The 19,908-nt window shown below is 40.4% G+C and overlaps 1 protein-coding gene across 1 annotated transcript in view; it reads right to left on the bottom strand.

Moving 5' to 3' along the window:
• The window catches only part of fbln2 (fibulin 2), a 74,669-nt gene that overhangs the window by 25,074 nt on the left and 29,687 nt on the right, over positions 1–19,908 (bottom strand). The window contains exons 2-5 of the mRNA XM_085455649.1: positions 8,692–8,815; positions 7,536–7,665; positions 6,720–6,900; positions 1,689–1,898 (exon numbers count right to left, since the gene is read on the bottom strand). Of these exons, the coding sequence (XP_085311775.1) occupies positions 1,689–1,898; positions 6,720–6,900; positions 7,536–7,665; positions 8,692–8,815 (645 nt within the window). The remainder of the gene's footprint in view (positions 1–1,688; positions 1,899–6,719; positions 6,901–7,535; positions 7,666–8,691; positions 8,816–19,908) is intronic.

Raw genomic sequence — 19,908 nt, forward strand, 5'->3', positions numbered from 1 at the left:
CTGCAGAACAACAACAGCACAGACTGTGAGAAACATGTAGCGGTCCAGCTAACTGAGGCTACTGCGTTCCTACCATTTAATGTTTCTAATATATGCAGCAAATTTGAAAACGAGCAATATTCCAAGACATCATCTGACCCATGCTGAGTGTTTTTGTCATTATACTCTTTTATGGAGCAGAGAGAGTTCTATGAATAAATGAACATTTTTATTTGAGGTCGTAATGGGTGGATTTGTTATACTCCTCTTTAAATATCTTTTTCCCAAGGGCCATAAATATGATGGCGATCAAATCTGCTGCTGGTTTAACCACAGCACAACCATAGATTAGCTTACTGAGATTTCTGCATTTAAGCTTTTAGTGGAAGTAAAATACTTTTTTTTTATGCAGCTGCCTCATCTCGTGTCAGTGAATTCTGAACACGTGGAGTTTTTTTAAACCGAAGTAGCACAGGGTCAAACTAAATATGACAGGCACAGAATTTCAAATAATGTGACAAATGAAGTAATTAACACAACTCATTATGTCCAGTGCTTGGAACCTTGGTTCCTGACATGCATGTAAATGTTACTTTACATCTACCACCCACCTAAGCACTGTTGCAGTCCAAGAGCCCCACACCAGCTCATGGCTGTGCAATAATACTTGAACAGCTCAAAAAAACAGTGCTTATCCAGTTCTCAAACTCACGTGGTCCCAAACAGCCTAACCTGTCCTTGAAGAACCTCGGAGACACTGCGTCCATGTCCTGACAGGTCATGGACACAGTGGGCATGTGGTTTTTATGTCATGGCTGATTGTTATACACCACTCTCACGGTGTCATTTTTCTAAAATAAATACACAAAGCATTCATTTGTCTGTTTGTTAGCAGTGTAGCATCCAAAGTTTTCAAGATATCATTTTAAAATCTTGTGCGATGGTAGATGCCAATAATAGCTCGAGCTGATTTCATTTTGATGAAAATCGGGTCAAAGTCACACCAAATATGAAAATCAGTAAAAACTTTATATTACCCACAGCTTTTCATGAATATTCTTCAAAAACTTTGCAACAAAATACTTGATCTTGGGGGAAATAAGTACCTGTATTGACTAAGCATTTGACCATGACCTTCACTGTTAGTGCCCAAGGTCAAAATTAGCCTTGAAAAAATATTTAAAGAAACCATGACAAGAGAGAGCTGTACAATCATTTTTTTTTCAATATGATGACCTAAGATGTCATAATGACGCCATAACAGGCTGATGTCATTAACCACCCTCATAAAACATCAAAGTTTTAGTAGAGCCCTTGCCCTTCGAGAGGAGTTGCGCTCTCTGAGTGCTCCACTGAGCTCTCTCTCAGCTCATATTCAATCACCCTGCTAGCACCCCAACATAAAGCATATGCCTAGAGTAATGGGAGTAGTGAAACTCCTTTTGAAATAATCTTATGTCCATTTGTCACTTTCAGCTCTTCCTGAGATGTTTAAATGTACCTATACTACCAAACACATTGAAACCCTGTTCCTTTAGCCTCTATGCAATTAGTGCATGTCATGTTTTTGTGTATTGTGCATGACAGATATATATAACTACATATGACACATTGTTCAGCATTTCAAACACAGCACAACAATCTTGTCAAGCCTTGGATTTCTCCAAATATGAAATTAAAATTATGATTTTAAGGACGGGCTACTGTACCTGGTGCACACGAATGTCCATCCAGCTGCAGGATGTAGCCCTGGTGGCAGCTACAGCGATAGGAGCCCCAGATGTTGGTGCATGTGTGCTGGCACAGCTGGCCAGGGTAGAGCTCACACTCGTCAACATCCTCCTGCTCCTCCACAGTGTTGGCAGCTTCATCTGTGGAACTGATGGAGAAGGCTTCCTTGGGGAACTTATTGTCTGATACTGGGAGTCCGTGGAGAGGAGGGGGGGGGGGTGTGTAAGATTAGGAACCAGATTTTCTGTATTTATTCCAAACACTTATCTAATGAAACTGACTTGAAGACACAAAACAACATCTGCTCGTCCCCTACAATCAAATTCAAAGTGTGTATGTGTGTTTATACAGTGCAGTTATACATTTCCTGTTTTAGTTTTACATGAAAACAAATGTAAAAAGTCAACTGTGAAACCCTCATTGCATTTATAGAACGCTTAATGTTCTTTACTAAATGAGAGTAACGTATTCTGAATACTTTGGATTACTTAATAAATGATCATGCTCTTGACAACCAACACCAACTAGATTTTTAAATCTTAATATAAATGAGTAACAGTCGGTGGACATTAGGTAAGGCTGCACTTTTTGCAGCGATCTCGTATAGAAGACTATATAAAACAGGTCCACGGCTCCGAACCGTAGTAAAGGGACCTCTGGCTAATACGTCGGGTTTGTGTCGGGCTCGTAGCTAAAAACTAGCTTCACTTTGTTGTCTGGGTCAACTTTGCTAGCAGAGACAGAGAGAGGCGTTGAAAGGCTGCTCTAACGTAACGGGTATGGCAGTCCACGGACTACACTGCCCATAAGGCTACATTCTTTAGGGCTATGCCTGTAACACTCTGCCTATTGCCTTCATATTAAATCATTTTTTAAATAATAATTTTTAAAAATATTTCTCCACCTCGCCACCTCCGGGCCACAAGTGGTAGTGACGTGGTCCGTGAGACACAGACATTGTTTTGTTTGGGTTTCCACCTGCGTGGAATTACCAAATATAGAGAGGGGGCAGCCTAACATATGAAACAGGGAAGTACCGCCGTGTAATCCATTTACTTCAACAAAGTAACTGTATTCTGAATACCACCTTTTTAAACTGTAACTGTAACAGAATACAGTTACTCATATTTTGTATTTTCAATACATACTGCTGGTACATGTATTCCGTTACTCCCCAGCACTGACGACTAGAAAGCATTGATATTAGAGTTGAGAATTGAGTTCATTTAAAGACCCTACAATAATTCAGAGAAAACCCCAACAATCAGACAGCCCTGTTTGAGCAAGAACTGGGTGACAGTCACAAGCAAAAACTCAGGACAGCAGGAAAAAACCTCTCGCAGAACCTGCATCAGGAAAGGGTTGCGATCAACGAATCAACGATCACATGGAGCCTTTTTATCTGACCAACAAACATCAGCAGACACACAAACTGTTTGTGTGTCTGCTAACTAAAAGTTAGCAGTTCATCAACTTTTACACAGGTCTGTGTAGTTCTGTTTAACTAATGAATGTCTGTGCTTGTGACACCTCTGATTACTGAACTGTCTCTCTGAAAAGTGCGCTGTGCCTCGTACACTTAATAATGACCCAACTTGATTGAGATCACCTTGAAAACAAAGTGTTTTATCTCAAACAGTAGATATGCAGATGTGATAAATGTATATTGCTAAACTTGTATGCTGCATTATCCAACACTATCCATTATCCAATATTCAAGCAAGACTGCGTTCAATCTTGCTAAATCTTTATGGTCACATGACTTGGCAGGTGCATCCTCGATCAGATTTTAAGGCTTTAATACGGCTGCTGTACGTGCCGCTTTGGGCTAAATTTGTAAAGCAAAGTATTTTTGGACTAAATAAAGGCTGACTGGAAAAAAAATGTCCATAAATGTTGAGCTCGGGATTTAGGATATTACTGATGCATTTTCCCTTTGTAGAACAGAATAATAATAATAATGGGTTGGATTTATATAGCGCTTTTCAAGGCACCCAAAGCGCTTTACAATGCCACTATTCATTCACTCTCACATTCACACACTGGTGGAGGCAGCTACAGTTGTAGCCACAGCTGCCCTGGGGCAGACTGACAGAAGTGAGGCTGCCATATCACGCCATCGGCCCCTCTGGCCAACACCAGTAGGCAAGTAGGGTAAAGTGTCTTGCCCAGGGACACAACGACCAGGACAGAGAGCCCAGGGATTGAACCGGCGACCTTCCGGTTACAGATGCGATTCCCAACCCCCTGAGCCAGAAGACATGGAGAGATACATTGCAAAAATATAATTTATCAATAATATGTCCAGATGTGGGTTTTAAAAAATATCTCTCACAGTCATTACCTGGGGTTTAAATTCAGAGGATTAAATGTTTCCTGCTTTAATTAAAAGGCAGTGAGTCATAAGACTCAAAATATCCCCCCTGGAAATAATTACAGTTGCTTCTCATGCAATTTTTAAAATTCTAAATACACTCACACAGTAAAAGCATCTTTGCTGTGAGGGTGTTTGCGAGAATTATTAGATAGACTCAATGGACGTCACTAGTTTTTGCAACCTTAAAACCTTGCAAAGCTTTCAGCAGGTTAATTGATTCCCACTTCAGAATGACATCATTCAGACTTTTTTTGGAAGCTAAAGGAAATGAGCTGCAGTGGATTGTTCAAGCAGAGCCTATTAAAGGGCAGGATTATGTGGAATTCCTCTTATGTTGTGAATGAAATAACAGCCTAAAGCGTTGAGAAGACCAACCTTACCTCACCATCGTACTAAAAAACAACTATTCCCATTAAAGGACAACCATGAAAATAATGAACTGCATTTCCATGCCGTGTGTCTGTTCCCAATATATAAAACTAAGAAGCCGGAAAAGGGTCTTCCAAACCGCAAACTAATGATTATGGAATGATTCTTCTGCTTTTGTAAAAAGTTTTATGTCACCCATCACGAATCTGATGTCATTGATGAAAAACATGCAAATCCCTTCTAATAGCGCCTACAGCTGCAAACAAGGTATGTAGGTCATATTCAGTGAAATGTTAACAAGCAGTCATGTTTTTGCAGATGGAATGAAAAGCAAAGGTTTGCTGAAATGCTTGTGCATTAAACCTGAGCTTCTTGACAACCCGCTGGATCAAAGACAGAGGAAAACTTTGCTGGCCCAAGTAGAGAGACAACAGCCCGAGCTGCCATCTGTTCCTGATTCATCACAGCTCCCCATTACTCTGCACGGTAACGTGACTCCTGACCGATCAACCCTGAGCCTCTGACATAGGCCTGTATGAGAATAAAATACTGATGGCTCAGATCTGGACTGCTTGCTGTTGTAGTGCAGTTTTGCCAGTAGCCACAAATACGTGAGAAGTTGGTGAGGAGTGTGTATGTGTCATAAACTCAACGTGCTTAACATGAAAGATAAAAACACAGAAACCTAACCCATAACAAACATGCAAACAGACAAAAGCTATTAAATGTAAGCCTATGAGATTAAAAAGACTGTGAGTCTGTTTTTGAATGCACACATAGATGTGACTGATCTAAGGTCAGTGGGTAGCTTGAGCCAAAGAACAGGACCACAGTAATAAGAGCACCCTCAGCACACTTCGATCCAATTCTGGGAGCAGTTAAATTATTTGCACATGATGACCTGAAAGGTCCATTTGAGTTATAGACACTGAGCAAGTCAGCGATATACTGCCGGCGCACACCAGTGAATTTCCTTCAGCCATGCTTCATGGATAGTCCTGGTACACTGAGCTTTACAGTATTGTAACCTGTATGATCTGCCTGCATGAACAAATTTCTTCAAGTCACTTTGAGATGAGAGTTTTTTAAATTCTTGATTCTGGTAGAAAGCACTTCCAGCAATCTTATTAATGTGATGCCATATTAATAAGATCACCATAGATCTCATAGCATCATATCAAAGCTTTCAGCTCCCAGTTTGGATTCAGGAGAATCCAAGATTTCCCTTTTGATAAAGCATAAAGTCCTCTAACCCCCAACCAGTCATGGGGGATGGCTTCCCCTCCCTGAGTGTGGTTCTGCTGGAGGTTTCTTCCTGTTAAAAGTGTGTTTTCCGTCCCAATGTCACCAAATGTTGCCCAAAAGCAGGTTGTTTGATTGTTTTCTCTGTAATATTGTCAGGCGAATTGAACTTAGTTGAACTGAATGTCCGAACTGATGGCAACATTCCTGACTTGCTCACTGTGTTTCTGAGAAAAGGATGGCAAATATGAACCTTTTCTGTCTCTGGTTTCTTTGACCTGCAATGACTTGTCTCTGTTCAGTTCTAAAAAGTTCCTACACAGACAAAAAGTTTAAACAGACAGGAGCAATATGCGGGATGTAAAATATCTCCTGTTTGTGAATGTATTTGTTTATTTTTTCATACTTAAGTAACTTTAAATACTCTTAAAGAGTTTTACACTCAATCTCTGTTTCTTCGTATTTTGGATCACAGAACTGTGACTGGGAAACAAAGACATTCCCCAAATTTCTCTTTACTGACCATCCCAAAATAAAAGCAAACGTGAAGAGGAATAAAATGTAAAAAAAGATGAATTAGACTGATAGAATCTCCCCCGATTCATGTGGGAATAACAATGTGGCATGTTATTTCAAACCTAATTGTTGGACATACTGAAAAGACTGTCGGGTGTTTGCTTTCGCTGCTTCTTGCAGCCTATTTTATAAAAAAATGTGACATGCTGTGATAATTAACATAGCACCTGCTGAATTTAATGAGCATGTGGTAGGCCATGCACTGGAATGGATCAAAGGGCACATAGCTAACCTCACTAACCTCACTACATGAATATTTTTGTTGAGACAGGAAAGAACAGTTCACAAAGGTTCTGAAACTTTCAGTCATAATTACTACATTGTTTCACCTGCCACTTCCTTTGCTTGTTTTTTATTATACATAATATAAGTCCTAGCACGTGCAAAGTGCATAACATACGTGTTTTGCCAGGTGGAAATTGACTGTGCAGTGGTTTACAGATACCTTTCCTGGGAAGGGCAGTTGGTCTTGGCTTCTGCTTTCTCCTCAACAGGCTCAGAGCATCCCCTTCCTCGCAGCAAGTGAGGAAGATGTGGCCGCATGGATAGCCTAGGTGCTGGTGGCCATCACAACCTCGCCCTTCACTGCGAACACGTAAGCCAAGCACACAGCAGCTGCAGCACACCTGCCAGTCCGCACAACAATAGCATAGCCTGTTAGGAGAGTATCACCGGGGTGTCGTTCACATCTCTAATCATCACCTCACTTTATGGCCCTCTGCTTTTTGCTGGTTAGTAAACATCAGCATGAAAGAGAAACAGATGCGCAAGCTGCTTTATCGCACTGCAAAGGACTTCAGCTGCGTCATGTTTTGTAAAGAAAACCACACATTAACCTGGTTTTTGCAACCATCCTCTAAAACCCAGCAAGCAGAAGACCTGATACCGGAACATTTAACTCAGGTGGATTAGCCACAAGGTAAAACTCAACTACTTAGAAAGTAGAAAATGTTGCATTTCAAATTAAGACTTCGACATTAAAGATTTTAATTTAAAAGCTTTCGCAGCTGTTTTCTTCAAATAAGTCAAAATTCTAATGTGGTTTAAGTTCAGAATTCAACTGGCAAATGCAACTTTCACTATGTTATTGTGACAGAAAAAAAAAACAGAATTTTCTCCCCGTTTCTGTTAACAAAGCAAACCAAGAGTGAGCCTCTGGTCAGCAAAAGTGCTTGCTTCATGGAGAACTTGGTGGATCTGTTCACCATCTGTCATGACTCAACTGCCTTCCTCTTCCCTGTGAATCTTCTACTGTGTGTACCTGATAGGAGTCATCTAGACACGAGTCCCGCTCATCCACGTCACAGGTGTCTCCACCTCTGGCTGAGGTCACGCCTAGTTCACACTGTCTTTCCTTCACAGAGCTGAGACAGCACTGCTTCTGTGCAACACTGGAACACACACACACACACACAGCGAGTATTTTAGCACTTTCTTGTGCTTCATATTACTCCATACGTTAAAAGTAAATTCTTCGTTATGCATATTAATGTCAACTATATAAATAATGGAGACATAAACAAGTTAGTAAAAGTGTTTCTGAGGTCACAGGTGCTGTCCTCATAGACTTCTATACATCCAGATGGCTTTTTGTAAAAAAGGAGTTGCAAAAAGCAGCTTTACTTTTCAGACATCTTTTATGACCGTCTGATGTTACACAGAAGAAAAACAGTGTGCTCCATATAACCCAAGCAGCAACTCCTTATACGTTTTTATTTCTGTTCTTTGCTGTGAAAGAAACATCATCCACGATGAATTTAGTGATGGTCAATCCTGTGGCTCTGATGTTAACAGGTTAATCCTATCCCCAGCCCTTCCTGACAGTATAAGTGAAAGACGTAGCTTCCACGTATCTGTGGTTGTTTAATGGGAAACTCGTTCCTGACAAGTTAACGGGTTCACTCACTTTTTTGGGCTCAAGAAAGTCCATTTGATTGACAAATGAACGTGTGGTTTCATAGGTAGATATGTCTCTTTCTTGTCAGATGTGTTTATAGATAGAGAATGTGGAAAAGCTCATCTCAACACTTCAAACTGATGACAGCGGTCACAGTAGCTCACTATTTTTATCATTTCGTTATTTGTCTGTGATAAATCAGTTAAATCAGCTATGATGGTATTCTGATATAGTTTATATAAGACAGCGTGCAGTGGTTACAATGTTATCAACATTCAACTGCAGTATATTCAAAACGTCTAAATTATAAAGGTAATAAAGGTCATTTTTGCACTAAAATGTATTTTCTATGGGGCAGTGTAGGAAATGGCAGCAGTGAGAGTTCAATTATCCTGACTGTAACTCATACTTTGCATGATGTGCAGCACGATGAGTAAGTAGTTCATGTGTACAGTTAGTGTGCAGCAGCTACCACAAAGAACACTTGTATAACTAAAATTCATGCTCTCATGTTACTTACCTGCAAACAGAGACGTTGTCATTAGTGAGCAGAGGCATGTTCTTGCAGTGACCATTTTCAGAGGCCCATCTCTGGCCAGCAGTGCAGCAGGTCTGCAGCAGGTCTTCAGAGGACACACCTGGATCTGCAGACAGCAGACATGCAGGTATGCATATGTCAGCACACACATGACTGATGGAATAAAAACAGTTCAGCAGTGTTCAGCAGTACTCTACATGTGTGCACGCTGTATGGAGCAGACAGAAGCCCAAAGAGAACAGTGAAAACGTTAAGCTGTCTGACAGAAACATTTAGTAGACTGCAGCAGCCCTCGACGGTGCCTTAAAGATTTCTCCAGCTGACTAAAGAGGTACAAAACAGTAGTGCATTTTATTACTGGATTTTTTTCCCTTTTTGATCAGGTCTTGAATAACCTACTCAGCTATACGGCACAGTTTTTAAAAGCTGAATGAGAGTCCTTTGGTAGGGTTGTGAATATATACAGGACTCCGGGCAGTGTGCCAGAAGATGATGAGATTTTCTTTGCCAATAGTATATTTTTCCCTGACTGCTATTATAGTAAAAACTAACAAAAACACTATTTGAGAAGGTAGTACAAGAAAATCCATAAAGTATTTTAAGGAAAAGATTTGAAAGCAATTTCACTCTTTTGTGTCATTTTGATGCAAATATTTCCAAAAGGTTTCATCAGTCTGTGCCTTTCAGAAACAAACAGGTAAAAGGACTGACCACTGTGTGATAAACTGCATAGACACGTAGAGAAAGATGCTTTAAAATACATTTTTGGAACTTTTTTCAAAATACCATCAACGACAGACCTAGATTTGAAAGAAATCTCTGTACACGTGACACAAAACCATAGAGAAAATTAAACTTTGTAAACTGTGGATGTCTGGTTGATGCCTCTGATGTTTGTTGCAACACCTCGTCAGTGATCAGTGGATCTACACATGTTAAAACCTTTCCAAGATAAAAATATTTCTGAACCAAATCCAGAAAAACTCCCACCTTCTGTGAGCTCATTAAAGTGGCCTGAGGCATCTGGCTTTAGAAGCCAGCATCTGTGATGGTTTGGGGGTATTTAGAGGATATGCCATGGGTAACGTGCATATCTAAGAAGTCTCCATTAATACTAGCTAATATGTCCGAGTTTTTGAGCACCGCATGCTGTCATCCTACTTTCTCTGGGGAGGCTATGGTTGTTTTGGCAAGACAGAGTTAAACCAAGTTCTGAAGAATCGTCTTCTCTGCTTGGCTTCTCCCTCTTTTGGAGAGTCCATTTTTGGATTTGTGCCACATCTATGATTTGCCACTTTTAAACCAGAGGTTTTCTAATTAAAGTGCCTCTGACTGGAGTTAATAAAATCAAATAAACAGATAAAAGTGAGGGCCACGAGCTTGTAGTTCTCTGTGTTTGGGAGTGAGGATCAGAGATGTTCTCTCACGCAGAGCTGATTCCCATTGAGGATGGCATGATGGCTCTGTAAATTAAATCAGTTGCAATCCTTAACTGGCCATTTTAGTCATTCAGTGAGGGAATACCAAAATAAAATCCCAGTAATGGCTCCTCTTTAAAACCGTCTCAATTGCCATCCATTTAGTCAGAGGAAAAAAATGTCATAATTTTAATGCCATCAACTGAAGGAAACGAGCATAGAATGCATTTGAAACCAGGAACCAATTAAATCCCCACAACTGAATGAATGCATTTCATATTTCTAAACTTCACAGCAACAAATTACTATCGATGCTCAAAAGAGGGAGAAAAAAAAGCTCAATTTGTTGCTTCCATTCAGCTGATTGCAAGCAAAGATTGTCCACATCAAGAGGATCCCGATTTGGCAGCCACTGATCAATGGCCATCTCTGCCACACCGCAAGCTCCCAACAGAGACTTCAATGCCCCCCTCTACCACCACCTCCCTCCGGTGAGCATGTAACAGCAAGCCTGGCTGCTCTGTGCGAAGCTTAGTTGGGGGATGTACACACCATGAGACAAACTGCTGTTGCTGCCTGGCACTGTAGAGAGCCAAGAGCTCGTCAGCCTCACCATCGTCAGTCCCCAAAACCGTCTCACATTTACATTTACAAAAATCAGCAGTAAAAACAAAAGAATTTTAATAACGTTCATACTTTTCTATGCACAAAAGCATGTAGGCATTAAAAATGAGTGCGTCTCACACACACACACACACACACACACACACACACACACACACACACACACACACACACACACAGCTAATTACATTTCACTGTCTGGATTTGTGCTGAAACATGAAGCTTATTTCTCGTAATTAAAACCAGCTACATCAGAGAATTGGCTCCACAGAGTCAAATATAGCAGTTTGATAAGATTTAGCCATTTCCTGCATGCATGTAATATCCACCATATTCACCTCAAACCATAATTGGTCTGAAACTGTGCTAATCCCATTCTGCACGCTTGTACATTCGTATAGAAAAAAAAGAAAAGAAATAGTTCCCGAGAACACAGAAAAATAGTCGAGCTTCACTCTGAAATTCTATTTGAATTCACTCGCCTGCATTCAGCTTCATCCCAGTCCAACATCTTTTGATAAAGAACTTTTATAGCAAAAACTTACTGTGCATAATTTATAAGTATTGACATTAGAAAACAGCATTAACTTGTAGGATGCTTAAAAGTAAAAATGGCTTCTCATTTTTTCCCCAAAACATTGTCATTGTTAAATCTGTGAGATTTTACTGTCAAATGCACAGTTTTAGAAGACATTTGTCTTCTAAAATCTGTTAAATCTGTTTATTGTTTTGTTTGTTTGTTTTTTTCAAAAATCTCTGTCTTCATTGGGCACCTACTTAAACTGCTGTGTAGGCTACATGACAGTATTTCCATGGCCGTGCTCTTACTCTACTACTGACAAACAAAATAGTTGATTTACTGAAATAACTGAATAATTAATTCATGGCTTAAATAAGTTATGAAGCAGAAACAGTGGCTGCTAGCATAATAAATTACACATTCACTTTACAAGTGAACGATCCCATGTTTGATTCTAGGCGGAGACACAAAGAGAATGCTGTGTAAAAATCAGCCAATTAAAACATGTGGAACCACCAGCTGTTGCGATGCTTTGTAAATAAGGAAACAACAAAAAGAATCTTTTTTTTTTCATTAAGCGAAAATGTTACAAAAACATCAAAATAATGGTGCGATTTTCTTAAATGTGACATTTCTGTCAGTGTATTACAAGCCCTGTGGCTAGCCTGGCCCACATTTGCACCCACTGTATTTAAGCACATGTGGAAGGTATTCAAAGAAGGACATCAGTAACATCAACCTTTGATTAGTCAAGTCCTGTTGTGAAGTTTCAAGTTGAGCATTTTGGCTCTGACTGAGACACTCTGGGACACAAAATGCTCTTAGGCGTGTATCTTGCCAATAATTAATGAAAGAACACGCTGTTTATAGCTTTTAAGTCTGTAAATCATTGAAGTCCAAAGGTTATTTCCCCATAGATTTCCATACACTCACACTCTTACACTCAGCTTTCTTCACCACGATGGACCAGTACAGCATCTGAACCACTGCAGCCGTGGCCCCAATCCTGTCAGTGTCTCGCTCCCTTCTCCTCACTCATAAACAAGACCCCGAGACTCTTAAACTTCTTCTTCACTTCAGTTGGGTACTCCACCCTTTCCTGGCTGAGTATCATGGCCTCACATGTGGTGGTGATATTCTCATTCCAGCCACAATCGGCAGTGAACTGGTCCAGTGAGAGCTGGAGGCCACCAACTGAATTACATCAGCGGGCCTCGGACCGGTACCGGTCCGTGAGTCATTTGATACCGGGCCACGAGAGTTGAGGCTCAGGTGTGAAATGTATGGTTTTCAGGGTTTTTATCGGTTTTCAGTGTTATTTTGTTATCGTTTTTATCGTTAACTCGGTTTTCCTGGGTCTTTTCACGTGTGTTATGAATAAATCTTCTTTTTTTCGGTACCGGTACTAGTTTTATTTTGTTGTATTTATCCGCGACACCTTAAAGGCCGGTCCGTGGCGCAAAAAATGTTGGGGACCGCTGAATTACATCATCCGCAAAATGTAGAGATGAAATCCTGAGGCCACAAAGGTGGAGGCCTTCCCACTGCATGGCTATGCCTAGAAATTCTGTCCACACTGTTAAAAGGATTGGCGACAGTAATTCAGAACAACACTTCACAGCAGTTGTACAGGGACTAAAGGGCTCATAACAGTGGGCCAGATTATATCTTTCAGCAGGCCTGGGAATCTCTATGTGTTTCCTTGGATAAGCTGAAGGAGGTTGGATGTGAGGAAGAAGATGGATGATGGACTGATGGATAGATGTTCCCTGCCTCATTTAAGAATTTTAAGAATATTTTTTCATGTAATATTTCTGGATTATGTATGATATACAGCGTATAGACATGCAAAAAACATTATCCAAACCTGAGTTTGTATACAGACATTCATTGGGGCAAGTGGAAAGCAGCATAATGTCTCACTGTTATCAAAAATATGTTCCTGCCAAAAGCCAAATATGATTTTCAGATGCAGGGTCAGATGGAACTTAACAGTTAAGAGTAGCCTTCTAATTAGAAGGTAAGCACATATATTTATAGCTTGAAACCACACTTCTGTCAGTACCTTTTGTTGAAATAGTCAGAGCAGCTGCTGAGATGGCAGTGCTGCCTTGCCTATCAAACCAGCTGGTCATGTAGCAGATGGACTGAAAATAAGAGACATCCGTCCACCTAAGGAGATCCCATGGGGTTTGTCTGGACAGATTAGCCCAGGCTCACACAGCTCACCCATCATTACTTTGTCTGGCCAAACACAGACCTTACCACCCACCCACTGAGACACAAGTGAACCCATCTGCACCACCTGAAAACAAATGACAACAACCAGTGATCGCGTGATGTCATGAGTGTCTGCTGCTTATAATGTGTCAGGAGTTTGGATGGTCTAGGACAGGGGTCGGCAACCTGCGGGTGGTTTGGGAAAATAAATTGGAAGTATTTAGCTGAAGTGTATTTTATTTGTGTTTAGTTCTTTTTTTAACTTGTAGTTCTAAATTGGAAGATTATTGTGATATTGAAATATAAAACTAAGATTATATTTTATTATTTTTCATCGCTCAAAATAAGCGTCACACTCCCGGAAGCCGGTGTACCCGCCGAAACGCCGTGCATTTATCGAGACTTTCAACCCCAGGTAGGGCAGTTATGGATCTTCGGATCCACATTATGTCAGCAGCTCCACCGTGAATGATGTTAAAAACAAACACGCTCACGCCTCACAGACGACAGCTTACAGTCCTGCGTAAAGTCACTTTGTACAGCCCCGATTTGCAGACGCTGTGCGCAGAGGTTCAGGAGCAGAAGTCCCATTGTAAACATACCACGACAGACCCGACGATGTTTCCATGAACATGCTTTTGAACATCTCTTTATTGACCACTTTTCACACAGGGTTGCTGTACGCATACAGCCGGCTGTAGCTTTTCAGCTCACAGCCCGAGTCCGACACATATCAACACAACAGCAGAGACTTTAAGGCAGCGAGGCGTGATTGCCCGCTCAGGTGCGTCCGACTCCCCTGCAGCGGCACTGCAGACCACGTCCCGCCACACACATTAACCAGGTAAAATACATATTTAGGCAGAATTTTGCAAATATCTATTTTTTTTTTTTAGCAGCATAGTGCTTTTTTCCTGCAAGTGATGAGCCCAGAGCCTTGACACCAAACACTATTTGTATTTTGCCACTAAAAGAAATCACATCAACATAAGTAGTCTAACTTATTTTCAGTATATATTTTTTTAATTCTAAAAATATTGTACATACTGTAAGTGCATGCACTGGATATGGCTTAAAGGTGCATTAATTTATATTATGTGAAAGGGTAGTAGCAAACCAAATAACATTCAAATCAGCAGAACTCACTTTCTCATCGCGTCTTTAATCATTGTTGATTGTCGTAAAGAAGAACTTCACACAAATCCAGCTCAAATGCTCGGGTTTCTTAATAGTTGCAACTGAACGATTTAGAAAAAACTTGTTACCTGTACATAAAACATAAACATAACATCATCTTCTAAAAGTATCACTAGTTGAATTTAGGAATTTATGGCTGTGTTTCTGTCCAATTATAAGTCCTAATATTTACTCAGTTTGAAGCTCCACCAACCTCAGAGAACTATGTATGGTGTTTCAGCTGCTAAATGCTCCTGTTTGTTTATCAACCAAACACCACTGTTTGCACCCTTTGATACTCAGCAGCTGGTGTTGAATCAGGCTACTGAACATTTTTCAGCTACCTGTTTGATAAACTAAAATGGGAAAGTTGTGCGATTGTAAAACAAAAACAAAGTAGTGAAAGGTGCTAAATCCTGTCATTAAGTAAACTAGTTACTGGTTACTGGCGATCTTTGCCTTCATTTCAGAAAGAGGCAGATGAATCTATTGATGCCGTAACCCCGTTCCATGCACCGCCCGCTAACACTACGCTCTGCATAAAGGCAACATGCTAGTTGCTTTGATGAAACTCTAATATTTCACATAATATTACCACATATTGTGCATTTATACCAATATATGGAACCATTATGTTTATTATTGACAATCTTAGTTTTTCAAGGTTAAACATTGAAATTTCTCTCTTTTGTTACACTTGCACTTCTCTCCCGTAAGATCAGTCTACTTTCTTTCTGATGCGCAGATCTAGAGTCCAGAGTTAAAGGTGAATGTGGGGCAATATAAAGAATGTGAATAATAGAATAAATATTTAATAAAAGCTGCCATGCTTACCAAGTGCACAGTACATTTCTCTTAATAACGCTATAATAAATATTTGATTTACTGCCTAGAATGTTTAAGTAGCTTAAATGAACAGTGGCCTTCACTGACCAGGCACCACTGAAGTGCTTAATCCAATACAATATAGTGATTTCAGAATCACGTTAAGCCCTGAATGTTTAGCAAAGCCTAGAATCTTCTTAATTGTTCATCATGTATGACATTTATGTTTTCCACTAAAAGTACCTTTATAGCCAGAACATGCAAGAGGAAACTAGCCCCTGCCTGCAGACTTCTCTTAAGCCCTACCACAGACGATATTGGGAACATCAGCAGCGTTTTACTGGGAGTAGTTTGTCAAGTCTGGGCAACTTTTTAAATACATTTTTTATGGGAAAAGTTGGGCTATATTCTACTAAAACAACCCCCCTCTCATCCTAGTATGCCTATGCCAGACAGACGTTTAGTTCAGTAAGTCAGACTAGCATGCATTGATGGATAACTGATAATAACACCAGTTTTGGAACCAACTCTGTGATAAAATACTTCAGTAAAACCCGAGAAAAAGGAAAAAGCTCCACGTGTTCAAAAAATGTCAGCATTTCATTCTCTACATTTTAATTTTCAGCTTCCTGTGGGAGGAAGACACCGCAGCCAAAGATCACACCTGTCAACCATTTCAAACCATTTTTTTGGCAGACAAGCCACTTTTCAATTTCAGCTCAAGAAACAGGTGTGGATTTACATGACTCATTCCGTTTGTGCGTCTTGTGGAAATTGCCAGTAAAGTTGGCGCATTATAGATGAATTGCTGCATCTCTTCAAGGTTATGCGATCAAAGGCCATGACCAACAGTCTAAGACAACCTAAGACATTATTGTGGTCAATGTATGGGTTGTTGAATTTCCCAACAAACATCATGTGAGGTTTTAACATGACCACAGTGATACCAATATCATCCTCATTTCTTCTTGGCCTTTCTTCCCACTCAGCTTTACAGGGTCTCATCTGCAAAGCAGAAACTGCTGAGTTCAAAGGCCTATCCTTACACTGAGTCAGAGCTGCGGTTTGACAAAAATTGAAAACAAAAGCCCCATACAGTACTGTGCTGCTCTGCCTTCCTCGGAGGCAAAGCTAGAAATTCTCTGGGTTTATCCCCAGCTGCTTCATGAGAATTAACTTCTGCTGTTTTCCTCTGAGTATGAGACAGCAGGCATCTTTAAATCCAAATTCAATGTTCCAAATTTGACCTAAAAGTGTAATTCACTGCCATCTTTGCAGGTCTACATCAAACAGACACAGATGTAATAAACTGCTGCAATACAACACCAGTGTGGTGCATAAGCTCTAAAGCTATCCACAGCAAATGTCCGTAATGAGTAATTTCCTTTATAATCTGGTACATTCACATTCTGTCAGTGTGCATTATTCTCAATGGTGTTTGCATCACGAAGGCTCATTTTGTTGGGAATCCCACAGCAGCAACAGTCTGGATGAGCTATGGCCTTGAAAACAAGAGTTTGAGAGAGATGCACAGATTGGCCACAAAATGCAAACTTCTCTATCAGATTGTCTCTCACATCTGTCAGTCACAGCAATCCCAAAGTGGAAGGTTTTGATAGTGGCTGAAAATGTAAATATTAACATGGTATGTTAAGTTTGTTGTGTGAGATCATTCTCACTATGTGCTGCTTACCGGGCATTAAACTGTACAACCAGGTGGAAAACACAATGAAACATTTAGCAGCTAAAATTCGATTCAGTTCAGTTTTATTTATATAGCACCACTTCAGAAAATCAGTCACCTCAAGGTGTTTTACATGTAATGTCACCATATCAGTAACACTACTCCTATGAGCAAGCACTTGGCAAAAATGGGAAGGAAAAAGTCCATTTTAACAGGAAGAAAACTCCCTCGCGTAACTAAGGAAGGGTTCAGGGTCACCTGACCCAATCCCAATTATAAGCTTTGACAAAAGGGAATCTTAAAAGTAGAGATTAATTATGGCGTTCCACAGGGTTCTGTGCCTGAACCAATTCTACTTACATTATACATGTTTCCATTAGTCAGTATCATTTGAAGGCATGGTATACATTTTCATTGCTGTGCAGATGATATCCAGGTTAATTAAATGAAGCCAGATGAAACGGACCAATTTATTGTGTCATCTTGAAATCTTGAAGTCCCCCAGGCTTACTGCTCATTAAATCTGAAGATTTAACATTCAGCCTTTTATATTTAAAATGATACAGAGTGCTATAACAGAGTTTATCCATATGTGCTTATAGTAAATCATCTTTATTCTTAATCAAAGATATAAATCTAATTAATATGTTGAATAAGAAATGCAGTTTGAGTAATAAAAATTATTCTAATCTCTAGATTTTGTGTGTGTAGACATGATCCAGCTTCGACCTGGGCAGATTAGTGTCTGTGTGTAGCTGCAGGAATCTGTCACCAACCCAGAGAATCATGAGCGAGTCCCCATCGGCTCCGTCTAAGCACTGGGTAAAACTCATAGGAGTTGATTCAGACTTCCTGTATTAGGGTGCTGGTTTCACAGATCAATATTCTTAAAGACTTAAAAGCCTGAATGACCTCTAATTTCCTGCTTCTAAATTCAAATAAAACTGAAGTGATTGTATTCTGCCCTAATCTCAGAAACATGGGTTCCAATGAGACACTTACTCTGGATGGCCTTACCTTGGCCTCCAGTTCTGTGGAACCACAACACCCTCTCTACTTAAAACTCTCCTAAGAATCAGACTTAAAACTTTACATTTTGAAAAAATTCCTAATCAGGGATTTATCGCATGACCCTGAACCCTCAGTTATGCTGGAATAGACCTAGGCCAGGGGTGGGCAACTCCAGGCCTCGAGGGCCGGTGTCCCTGCAGGTTTTAGATGTGTCCTTAAGCCAACACAGCTGATTTAAATGACTAAATTAGCTCCTCAACATGTCCTGCAGTTCTCCAGAGGCCTGGTAACGAACTAATCATGTGATTCAGGTGTGTTGACCCAAGGTGAGATCTAAAACCTGCAGGACACCGGCCCTCGAGGCCTGGAATTGCCCACCCCTGACCTAGGCTGATGGGAACTTCTCATAATATTGTTCTTTCTTCATCCTCCATGTGTTTATACTCCACACCGAATTTAATCAGTTATTATTCATCTCTGGCTCCCTTCCACAGCGTATCTTTGTCCTGTCTCCCTTCCTTCAGCAGATGGCTGCCCCTCCCTGAGCCTGGTTCTGCTTAAAATCTCTTCATGTTAAAAGGGAGTTTTTCCTTACCAAAGTTGCCAAGGGCTTGTTCAGAGGGGGTTGTCTGATTGTCTGGGTTTTTGATGTATTATTGAAGGGTCTACAACTTACAATATAAAGCACCTTGAGGTGACTATTGTGGTGGTTTGGAGCTTGATAAATAAATTGAACTGAAATTACTTGCCACTTAAAAAATGCTTGTCCCCTTATGCTCGCTCCTCTTCTATAGCACTAGCTACAGTCCTGTAAAATTATCAAAGTATTGCAGTAGTCACTGGCAAATGCTAGAGATCCAGCCAGGCTCACAGCCTCCCCACATGAGCAAAGGAATCACAATGAACAAAAGAACAACAAGCAACATAATTAAAGCGCTCATAATGTATTTACAACAACAGTGGTCAATTTTTCCCCATAGTCAAATGCTCAGTCTTTATATCAGGATGTTTACAACAGTTCTCAGAGTAGAAGGAAGAAAAGTTAAATCTGGCCACTTTGTGGTCCTTGAATTTACTTGGGGGAGAACTCTCTTGCTAAGACAGGATATTGGATAACAAGTTTATGCCAGCACTCCGATGTCATACTCTTATTCCAAAACAGGCATAATGGATGCTCGAAGGCTGCCCAGGAGTTCATCATGGTGAGGGAAAGTCTTCAGAATGTAAGATATGAGCAAGCAAAAGCCTAACAAACTGTGGACTTCATACAAGCTCTCGAGGGCTGACTTGTAGCAACAGGCACTAAACAGACTGGTCACTTCCTGATGTGAGGTGCCTTGGTAAGACTGTGCTTTTTAAATAGTTTTTAATTGGTTAATTTGGAGGTGCTCACCTCGTGTGATGCAAGTGTGGTTTCCATTATGAAAAGGCAACCAGGACAGTATAATGTGCTACTTTTCATTCAGCTCGCTGTTTCATGTTTTCATTGTGAACCAATATTTGTGGCCTAGTTTGCTGCAAAAATAACAATCTTCTGTTTCCCCAATTACCCCTCCTCCTCATCAAGAGGTAGCAAAGATTTGAATGCACTCAACAGTAGATCCAAGCATTTGTTGACTCTGTCTCATGACAAAGTCCTAAAGCACAAACAAATGCAGTCTTCTGGATGATTAGCTGCTTGATGCCCCACTTTAGTTCTGGCAGGTCGCAAAGAAAGTGCA

Source organism: Copadichromis virginalis, linkage group LG5, assembly GCF_057382275.1.
Source record: "Copadichromis virginalis isolate Kocher_CV1m ecotype Utaka linkage group LG5, C_Virginalis_male_GT1.1, whole genome shotgun sequence".
NCBI classification, from domain to species: Eukaryota; Metazoa; Chordata; class Actinopteri; order Cichliformes; family Cichlidae; genus Copadichromis; species Copadichromis virginalis.